Genomic DNA, 11,747 nt, shown 5'->3' with positions numbered 1-11,747 from the left:
CTAATAGGATGACTCAAGACCAAGAACTTGAGAACTCACATAGGACACTGACTAGGGTTAAGATGTTGTAGGGCCTTAGTGTCACCTCCAATCAACTGCCATTACAATTAAAGGCATGCTCAGACCTGTGAGACCAGGTGAATTCAATGCCCAGTAGCTGCATCCTACATAACACCAAACGTCCATACACAACATATACATAAACTAGGTGAAAGAGAATCGCAAGATCACACCCCACTCATATATGAGTGATGTGACATCGTCCCTTTCACATCCACAACAATAAGACATCATAGCAAAGATATATCATAATAAATGACATCGTCATTCACATCTAATGTAAACATTGAATTCGAGTTAGCACATGATAAATCATCATAAGCAATAAACATGAACCACATCTCCTAAATTGTGAATAATCATGAAGCTAATCATAAACCTAACATCAATAATTAATCCAAAGTATAGAATCAACATCATCATAATAATCAAAATGGATCCACTAATATCAAAGAGAATATCAATATAAAGAGTCAAACAAGAAGCAAAGAGTATTAGAAGCATATAACAAGTCCACCAGTATCTAACATAACCCATCATAAAAGTCGAATCAGGGAAGGGCACTACATCATCCCCCCCTAAGACTCGACTTACTCGTGGAAGTCGCAAGGCTAGAATGAAAACATGCACACATTAGTTCTGAAACTTTATTAGAATGATACCAAAGTATACCTTTCCTTTAGGGTAAATACAAACATAACTAATCTTCTCATTATAGGACTCATCAACAAATGAAACATCGTGGTTTGATCATTTTCTTAACTCAAAGTAAGATAGTAACAACAAGATTTTTCCTTCACATTCTTCAATTATTCAAAACTAATGCACTACATACGAGATACACCAAGATACATCACTTTTCACTAACTACAATAAGCATGCTAATTTACTCAAATACCTTCAAAAGACCATCATTTCTAGAACATTCTTGCGGGATATAATCTTCAATCATAATTCCCATCACCAAGTTGATACCCATAAAACAAAACTTAGTAATTCACACTTTCAAGCATGTCAACACTTCTTTAACATATGCACAAAAAGGAAGATATAAATATATTTTACACAGCATTTTACACGGCATTTTACACATACACACTCCTCTATATGACCAAAGAAGTCACTTCATACATCTATAGGAGTGGAATGTTTATTGGAATTAATTTTCTCAAATTTGAATGCAATTAAGATGTCATACAACATCCAAAATCCATACTCCAAACTCATAAAAAGAAAACAAGATTCATGGCGTATAAAACATCTCAACTAAAGAGAAGGAAAAAACCTCAATATGTGTTACAAACACTTGATGCACTCTTCACTCAATAAATTATTCATAGGCATCCTTATTAAGTAATTACACATGAAGCATACACAAGCAATCATTGAAGACGGGAAATCTGCAATTCATTAACATTTAACTATTGCATATAATACAAACTTCTTTAATCTAAACACACTTCTCTCTAGCATTTCATATAACCTAGAAAGTTATGAAATGCATTTCATCTTGGAGAAACATATTTCATTTCCTCAACTAACATTAGTATTATCTAATTGCCCACCATGCCTAGTGTACTTTTCCGTGGTGTCCTCCCTTAGACACACTATCAGAGGTTCGATATGAACATGATAGAAACAACACTTAACACATAACTAGGGCCAACAATACTATACATTCGGAATGACCATCATAGACATCAAAAGAGAAAATCCAAATGCGAAAATTATCAAGTTCAACATTAAATCACAAAAAGTGCTGGCAATATAAACAATAAATAAAATATGACAAGTGTCACAAAATAGATAAAAGGTTTTAGTGGCCAGTCCTAGCATAAGGAAATCCAAAAATCAACTTTCGGTTCAATAACTACTTGTTGAGGTAATCATGAGATTATTAAAACACACATAGGTTAAAGCCCACAAAATTTAAAATCCTGACATCAATGTAAATAATCATTTCGTTCTTTATTCCTAATCTATATTTATCTAATATGATTGCCTTCAAAAAGGTATTCAAAAAATCCTACTTTGTGTGGTACAAAGACATATATTTTGAAAAAAAATGATTATTCATATGTAACAATCCATGCATGGATGCTATAATTAAAATAAAATATAAAGAAAAGAGTATCATCACATAAAATTATTGTTAGTTGGTATCGTTTGGGTTAAGAAAATTCATATATTTTTTCCAGTTTTTCATTTTACATAAACTTCTGTTTGCCACAATAGGCATATAAGAAATATTTGAATATCTACTTTTATCCTTAGCTGTAAAAATGCCAGGAAAAAGGCTGAATGTTTTATAAAATAATAGGCACCAAGAATACATCAAATACCTAATCTGGTATTGTGTTCCTTAAGCGTCCCAATACATTATGCTCGCCCATAATGTGCTCAATAAGAGCTTCCACGTTTTCAAAATCAAAGCATTAGTATGTTTCCAATCCATTAAATATAACTAGAATAACAAATGCACATGTTTTGTTTGCATATATTAGTCTCTAGATTGCTATTACGTTCCCATAAAGAAAATGGAAAGAATTTAATATAGTGGGGAACAGAATGAAGAATATTCAAATTAAAGTAAGAAATCATGATTACCATTTGTATAATGTCGGCAATCATGTTCTCCCAACTTCAATTCAGTAGCCCAATGTTGGTTAAATTCTGTAGCCCTTTGTATGGAAACGTCCTTTTCTGCTTCTCCTATCAACCAATATCTTTTTGTTGGTAATTTTGGTAACTCCCTTTTTTGTACGATTCCTAAAATATATGTAACATTCACATAGTCAGCTATGTTATAGCCATTGATCAATTCAAAGAAGAGGTAATATTGTTACTGTGAAACTCATTTTGTTAAATAAATTTTGCTAGTCCCTCAAGCTGCAGCCTAGTAATAAATGGGTACACTTGTGACCAAGACGCCCAGTTTCAAAATCTTGGTGGACTCATCCCTCCTATGCTTGTGTATTAGTTATATTGTTGTGATCTCAAGTGCGTGTTGCATGGTGTCGTGTATCCTCTCTAGGTGTTTCAAAAGGGATTTTCTAATTCAAAGTTTCTCCTAATTTCACTAGCATTTGTTGTTTGTACAATTTAGTTCAGTGAACAAACTGATTATATCTGATTGTTTAGCAAAATAGAAAGGTAAGAATTGTGTGGCCTATTAAAAAACTTTGCATCATTCACATGTAAGAAGTGTTTTATAATTTTCACTTATTTTGAGACTTAAGATTTTAGAATCATAGAAGATGTTTGATAAAGGTGACATTATTTTGAGTTCATAATGGTGTACAACATTCTAAAGAGTTTAAACTATGTTCCACAAGAGGCAGTTTGAAGCCAAGTAGATAAAACACAAATATATCTCAAAGATTCTTTGACTAACATGTGTTGTAGTATATCAAAAACATTTTGCATAGTGTATTGAGCAAACACTCATCAAGTTGGTAAAATGTTTCGCAAACTTGTCTATTTATGATATTAATATCTAGATAAAGTAAATAAATGCAAATAGGATATCCTGCAATAGTTTGAAACTTTGAATTCTTCTTACGTTAGAAGTTAACATTTATTTTTTATTCATAATCCATGAGTGGCATTAAGAGACATTATTAATGTTTCTCACATGTAAAACATTTGTACGACAAATAAAAAATATGTTCAATAAATGCATCCTCCAACAAATAGTCACAAAATGATTACTCTTTTAATAAATGAAGCATGAATGAAAATCCTAGTATAAGTGGGATATAATCTTTAATACAATGCTTGCAAACAAAAGAAAAATTGAAAGAATCATTTGCATACCTTCTTGTTCTGCCCTTATGCGTTAATCTTGCACAAGGCTCATGGAGTGGTGATTTGCTACCTCCTCTTTAACCATTAAAAGGTTTCCCTCCATTTGAAGTTGCTTGACAAGCTTCCCTAATCACTTGCTCGGTGGTGCTAATAACTCATCCATCGTAATTGTTGAACATATTGTCATTGACGTCAAAGGCACTTAGATGATTGATGGTGAAAACAGATGCCAAGTTCATCACAATGCAATTAGCTGATCATAGGAGGTGCAATCAAGAGCATTATAAAAGAAAAAGTAAACCTCATTCGGTGCCTCTATTGTGATATAGAAATTCAATTTAACCATGGAGTGGTGAATTGCTACCTCCTCTTTAACCATTAAAAGGTTTCCCTCCATTTGAAGTTGCTTGACAAGCTTCCCTAATCACTCTCTCGGTGGTGCTAATAACTCATCCATCGTAATTGTTGAACATATTGTCCTTGACGTCAAAGGCACTTAGATGTTTGATGGTGAAAACAGATGCCAAGTTCATCACAATGCAATTAGCTGCTCATAGGAGGTGCAATCAAGAGCATTATAAAAGAAAAAGTAAACCTCATTTGGTGCCTCTATTGTGATATAGAAATTCAGTTTAAATTGATTTTATTTTGGGCTTACCCTCCCTACATTGGCACCCACATTAGAGTTTTTAAATTGTCTTAAATAAATAAATTTATATTTGCTTGTGAGGGCCTACCAATGTCTCTTTATGCTGGCTGACCCTTGGTGTTTACGCACCCACCTTACCATTTAAATTTCAAAATAAATAAATATATATATTTTGGTAAGGGCTGACCCCTCTTGAAAGGATTGCCCATCTTGGGAGAGTCATCGTTTGGGGGAAGGGGTATGTTTGATGAGGTATAAAACAAGGAAAGAGGAAGATGTAATAAGCAAGAAATAATTGAATATCTTTCTATATAAGAGCAGATCTAAAGAAATATAATCAGAGTTTTTGGAGCAGAATTAAATCAGGTTTATAGCAAATCTAAAAGCAAGATCATGGCAGATTTATGACTAGAATTTGTTGAATATTATAAGCAGATTTTGAGAAGCAGTTTAGTGCAGATTTATAAAGGTTATTGCAGTAAGTTTGGGAGCAAATTTGTGAAGTTTATTCGGGCAGATCTAAGAAACATATTGAACAAATATTATGTAGTAAACACCCTTCTTTTTGTTTTCTTTTTCTGAGTTTGTTTTGGAAATGTAGAGAGAGATGCAAAAATAGGTATTGCAATAATCTTATTTGCAGCAATGGATTAAAAAAAAAGAACTCTTCAAAAACACAATATTAAGAAATACCCATAGCCAGCAATAATTTCAGACTTATTTTCAAAACTCGTTTACAATATCACATCAAACTAAGAACTACCCAAGTCACCAAAATGCATTACAATGCCATTTTCAAGATACCCTGGAGTATACGATACTGATGCACTTGGAACCAGCAAACTAGAAGCTACAAACATGGACAATGCTCTTTGAAATCAGCTCCATTGTAATGTCCCCTAATTATACTCTGCCAATTAACCAACAATATCTATGTTACTACCTTAATTAGGCATAATTAACTGCATCTTATAAGAGAACTTAAAAAATCATCCTCTAATTTCCTATTGTTCCGTCCCTATTCCCAGAAGAGGGTTTGGCTGTCTAGGGTGCTTGAAACCAACTCTCAAGTTAGCCCAGATTACTGAACTCAGTCCATTCACCCTAGGGGCATGCAGCCCAGATTTCAGGAGGAGTCTTTCACCCTTGGGGCATCCTATCAGATGGAATTACTCCGCCCCTCCCTGGCAGCCCCCATCTCCCTTGGGGATGTAGAGAAATACGGAATTAGTTTGAAGATTAGATTAGTTTTAAGAATTTCTATTACAAGACTCCGTGGACTGAATTTTTTAGTCTTATCTCAGAATGTTATAGTTAATTATTGTAGTCACATTTTAGGTATTTAAATCCATTGTATTTATTGGATTGGTGAATCTTTAATTCTGTTTATTTGCTGTACAGAACAGATCTCTAATTTATTTACATACACATATATTTGCTTAGATTTCCATTGTTCTTCCCAATATTCTTATATATATACATATATATATTATTATTATCATTATTATTGCTTTGTTTACATTGTTAATATTATTAATAAGAAAATCTTCACAAATAATAGAATCGTATTTAATGAAAGTCCTGAGTTAAGTTGTTGTTGAATACAATCAGCAATTGAGGGAGCTATACTCACCAATAAGGTTGCTCCAGCTTGTCACCCTTTGTGCCCAATCCTACGATCCTCTTCCCTTATTTTCTTCCTCCCCCTTTGGTTGGAAATTTGCCCCATCTTAATATACCCGTCAATGTTTGAAAAGTCACACCTTCCTTTTTGAATATGGGTGTGACTTCTTTTAGGAAAGAACACATCTTAAAAATAGATACTAATGTGCCGTTTCGTGTATGACCATTATTGATATTTCTTTCTCTTTTTATTTTTCTATGTTATTTCTTAATATAAGGTTTATATATGTTGAATGATAATATTTTAATAACATTTCTTAGTTCAATGTAGATATGGTAATATTATTATTATTGTTAGTTCACATACATTAATGTTAATATTAAGATTAATAAATATTAATATTAGTATTGATATGAATACCTAATGTTATAATCATTTCATATACAATAATAGTAATAATTCATTTATAATTTATTGAATCATTAATACATATATTAAGTGCAAGGGGAAAGAAATGGTAATAATGGTATTATTAATGTAGGGATATTACAGTCCACCTTTCCCTAAGATTGCTTGTCCTCAAGCAATTTAAGGTTAGGATGCTCAAAAATTTCTGCTCCTTCCCATGTTGCATCTTCTTCAGGGAGCCCCTTCCATTTGATCAAATATTCTGGAATTATCTTATTCCTCAACCTCTTTTCCCTCATGTTGAGGACCCTTTCTGGTTCTAATATGAGCTTACCCTCATCATCAAGTGGAGGCAATTCTTCACACAGTATAGCATGTTGTCCAAGAACTCTCTTAAGTCGTGAAACATGGAAGACATTGTGAATTCTACTGTTTCCCAACAATTCCAGTTCATACGCTACTTCACCAATTCTCCTCAATATTTTATAGGGGCCATAGAATCGTGGTTTACGTTTTTCTGCTCCACTAGTTTTGATAGATGATTGCTTATATGGTTGCAGTCGTAGGAAAACCAAATCTCCAATCTCAAATGTTCGTTCAGTTCGATTCCGGTCTGCATATAGCTTTTGTTGGTTCTGAGTATGATGTAAGTTATCTTTGAGAGCATTCATGATATCAATATTCTCTTGTGCAAAATCCTTAACCCCTGGTACTCTGCTGTCTGGATGGATTAAACTCCCAAAAGAAGTAGGTTCATAACTATATAGTGCTTTGAAGGAGCTCATTCCAATGGATAGATGGTATGTAGTATTATAGCAATGTTTTCCAAGGTGTAGCCATTTTACCCATGCATTTTGCTGTCCCGTAACATAATTCCTCAAATATCCTTCTATCCACTTATTAACAATTTCGGTTTGTCCATCAGTTTGAGGGTGATAACTTGTACTAGGTGTCAATTCGGTGCCCACTAGATGGAATAGTTCTTGCCAGAACATGCTAAGAAATCTGCTATCCCTGTCACTGACAATGTTCTTAGGCAACCCATGTAGTCTAAACACTTCTTTGAAGAAGACTTCGACAATTTGAGGGGCTCTATATTCAGTAGATATGGCCATAAAATGTGCATATTTGGTCAGTCGATCCACTACTACGTATATGCAATCTTTCCCTTGAATTTTTGGGAGGCCTACTATGAAGTCCATGGAAATACTTTCCCATTTCTGATCTGGCACCGGCAAAGGCTGAAGTAGTCCTGCTGGATGAGTTTGCTCTGCCTTATTTTGTTGGCAGGTTATGCACTCTTGGACATGTTTCAATACATCCTTCTTAAGACCTTTCCAAGAATATTTTTCTCTCACCTGTTTATATGTTTTATAATATCCTGGATGTCCTGCCATAGGGTTGTCATGGTATTCCCTAATAATTCTTTCCTTCATTTTCGAACTTGGTGTAAGATGTATTCTATTCTTATAGAGGATGAGTTCCTCTACCACTTTATAGCCTTCATGTTGTATGTTGCCTTCGATGATGTTATTTGCATGAGGATCTTTGGCATATTCTGCAATAATGGAGTGCTTCCAATCGGCCGTGATATCCGTTATGGTACATAGATAGGGTCTTCTGGATAATGCATCAGCTACCATGTTGTTTTTTCCCTTAACATATTCTATATCAAAATTGTAGGCTTGTAGTTTGCTTACCCATTTCTGCTGTCGATCGTTAAGATCCCTTTGTTGTAGGAAGAACTGTAGGCTGTTATGATCTTTTTTAACCAAGAACTTCCCACAAACAAGGTATTGCTTGAATTTTGCCAAGGCATGCATAATAGCCAACATTTCCTTGTCACATATGGAGTAGAACCTCTCGGTCGTGGTGAGTTTCCTACTTTCAAAAGCAATTGGGTGCTTGTTCTGCATGAGGACTGCACCAATGCCTTCTCCTAATGCATCACATTGTAGTCCAAAAGGTAAGCCAAAGTCGGGGATGGCCAAAACAGGACATGTACTCATTGCTACTTTAAGGCTGTCAAAGGCTTGTTGGGCTTGTTCATTCCATCTAAAAGTTCCCTTTTTGGTTAGGTCCGTGAGTGGAGCTACAATCTTGGAGAATCCTTTCACAAACCTCCAGTAATAACTACATAGCCCCACAAACCCTCTTAGTTGAGTTAAGGTTTTGGGTCTAGGCCATTCCTTAATAGCCTTGATTTTTTCTTCGTCAACACTTACACCTTGTTCGTTGATCTTGTGGCCTAGGTATAGGATTTCCTTTAATCCAAATTCACATTTTGAAGCTTTGGCATATAGTGATTCTTGCTTTAGTATTCCCAATACTTCATCAATATGCTTAAGATGGTCCTCCCATGTTTTACCATATATCTGGATATCATCAAAGAATATTAACAAAAACTTCCTAAGTTATTTCCTGAAAGTATGGTTCATACAAGACTGAAATGTGGCTGGGGCATTGGTTAACCCGAAGGGAAGGACTAGGAATTCAAAGTGTCCATAGTGGCATCTGAATGCTGTCTTAGGAATATCTTCCTCCCTCATTCTGATTTGGTGGTATCCTGACCTTAGATCGATCTTGGAGAAGTATTTGGCCCCATGGAGTTCATCTATAAGCTCATCCACCCTTGGAATAGGATACCGATTTTTAATAGTTTTCTTATTCAATGCCCTGTAATCTATACACATTCTCATTGTTCCATCCTTCTTTTTGACAAGGACCACGGATGATGCAAAAGGGCTGGAACTAGGTTGAATGTGTCCCATCTCAAGTAATTTGTTTATAGCTTTCTCTATTTCCTCTTTAAACTTTTGGGGATGTCTATAAGGAGTGGTGATTACTGGTTGTGCTCCCTTCTCTAGTTCTATTATGTGTTCAAATCCTCTTTTGGGGGGTAATCCTGGAGGGATGTCATCAAAGACCTTTTTGTGCTTCTTGAGAATGGGTTTTATGTCAATGTGCACAGCTCTTCCTTGGGAAGTAGACTTGTCAAGGACCAAACATTGTGCAACCCATTGTCCTTGACCTTTCCTAAATATTTACAACAAAAATAAACTTGTAAGCTTGTTTACCAAGAAACAATAGTTTGACTTTATTAATAATATTTGTGCCCCCAAACTTACCCAAAAATTCTTTCCATCTTTTTGCAAGAAACTACCTTTGAGGTCCCGTTAGGTATACCCTGCAATGTAACTTCCTTTCCTTCATGTTGAAAGTAGATTGTTAGGTTGGGAAGATCCGTCATGTAACATCCCAAGGAGTATATCCATGGTGAACCTAGGATCATATCAGCATCTAAAGGTACGACGTAGAAATCTTCCTTGATGGGATGTTTGCCTAAGAGTACCTCTAGTTGTGGAACTATTTTGTTGCATTGGATCATGTCTCCAGTGGCTGTTGCTGTTGTAAACCCTCTAAAATTTTCAGTTTTGATCTTTCTTCTTGCCACTAACGCTTCACTAATGAAATTGTGGGACGCCCCACTATCCACTAGGACGATAACTCTTTGCCCTCTAAGTGTACTTCTGATGCGAAATAATTGATTTTTGCAAGTATGAGTGATGGTGGCTAAGGTTACGTGTTCATCTTCTTCGGCCCTAGCTCTTTTGTTATCATTTTCCTCCATTTCATCCTCAGAGGTTGCTTCCATCATTTGGGCTCTACCCCTTTTGGTGCATCTGTGACCTGGTTCCCATTTTTCTTTACAACTATAACATAGTTTTTCCTTCTTTTGGCAGGAATGTCCTCGTTCCCAGGGCTCTTTACATGTGTAACATAAGTTCGTTTTCTTGAGTTCATTATGACCTTCCTTTGATTGGGAGGGTTTGTGTGCTTCATTCTTTTTGAAAAAGGGTTTGCCATAGTTGAAAGAGGGTTTGCTGCTAGCTGTTGTTACTTCCAGTTTTAATGCTTTCTCAATGGCATCTTCTAAGGATAGTGGATTGAGTGCGCTCACTAACCCCTTGAGTGAGTCCTTTAAGCCTTCTACGAATAGGTAGGTAAGTCCATCTTCTTCTATTCCTGAGACCCGGACTAAGATTTTCTAGAATTCTGTTATATAGTCCTCTATTGATCCTTGTTGTTTTAATTGTGTCAACCATTTAAAATCTTCTTGAGGGTGTCTCCTTTCAAACCTCTTGATGAGTTTTTGTGAGAATTCTTCATACGAGGTTATATTTTGATGCCCTTGGGTGAGGAGTCCATGGTGCCACCAATCGTGGGCCAAACCTTCCAAGTTTAGGGTAGCAAATTGGAGTGCATCTTCTTCTGTCCTTGGGCTAAGTGTGAGATAGGTGTTTAGTTTTTGTAACCAAGCGTGAGCTATGATTTTATTTGTCCCATCAAAGCTAGGGAGTGTTACCTTATTCACCTTATGTCTCAATTCCTTATTTGGTTGTTTTTTCCTTTTCCTAGGTACCTCTTGTCTCTTAGCTTCACAAAACTCCCTAAATGTTATGAGTTCCCTAACCTCAGGGTCCAAGTCTCTATATGCTCTAGCAATTTCCTCCGTGCTATTGGAAGGAGGGTCAATTTCATCTTCTTCCCTTGGAGCATCTTCCCTGGGTAGGAATGGTGGTTGGGGTACTCTAGGTATAGATGATCCGTTATTATTTCTTGACTGATTTGAACTAACATCTCTCTCATTGGAGGGATTGTTTTTGTAGGTTGTATTCCCTATATTCTGTAGGGCCTAAAGTAGTGCTTGGTGTGTTTTTTCATTTTTTGCAATCTGATCTATGAATGTTTGATTTGTTTTCTCCATAAAGGCTCTTATTTCATTGATCATTTGTTCATTCATGGTGGATGTAGCCTTCCTAGTACGTAACAAATTATTTTGTTCCTCAGGCTGGCAAGAACGGTGCTTTGATACCCATTGTAATGTCCCCTAATTATACTCTGTCAATTAACCAACAATATCTATGTTACTACCTTAATTAGGCATAATTAACTGCATCTTATAAGAGAACTTCTTAAAAAATCATCCTCTAATTTCCTACTGTTCCGTCCCTATTCCCAGAAGAGGGTTTGGCTGTCTAGGGCGCTTGAAACCAACTCTCAAGTTAGCCCAAATTACTGAACTCAGTCCATTCACCCTAGGGGCATGCAGCCCAGATTTCAGGAGGAGTCTTTCACCCTTGGGGCATCCTATCAGATGGAATTACTCCGCCCCTCCCTAGCAGCCCCCATCTCCCT

At 35.7% G+C, this 11,747-nt stretch overlaps 1 protein-coding gene across 1 annotated transcript in view; it reads right to left on the bottom strand.

Moving 5' to 3' along the window:
* Positions 1–2,179: 2,179 nt before the first annotated feature.
* The window catches only part of LOC131864486 (uncharacterized), an 82,823-nt gene continuing 73,255 nt past the window's right edge, over positions 2,180–11,747 (bottom strand). The window contains exons 3-4 of the mRNA XM_059215270.1: positions 2,668–2,829; positions 2,180–2,470 (exon numbers count right to left, since the gene is read on the bottom strand). Of these exons, the coding sequence (XP_059071253.1) occupies positions 2,403–2,470; positions 2,668–2,829 (230 nt within the window). The 3' untranslated portion in view covers positions 2,180–2,402. The remainder of the gene's footprint in view (positions 2,471–2,667; positions 2,830–11,747) is intronic.

Source organism: Cryptomeria japonica, chromosome 1 (genome assembly GCF_030272615.1).
Source record: "Cryptomeria japonica chromosome 1, Sugi_1.0, whole genome shotgun sequence".
Lineage (NCBI taxonomy): Eukaryota > Viridiplantae > Streptophyta > Pinopsida > Cupressales > Cupressaceae > Cryptomeria > Cryptomeria japonica.
The sequence above is the reverse complement of the archived record's forward strand: the minus strand, read 5'-3'. Positions and strand labels throughout refer to the sequence as shown.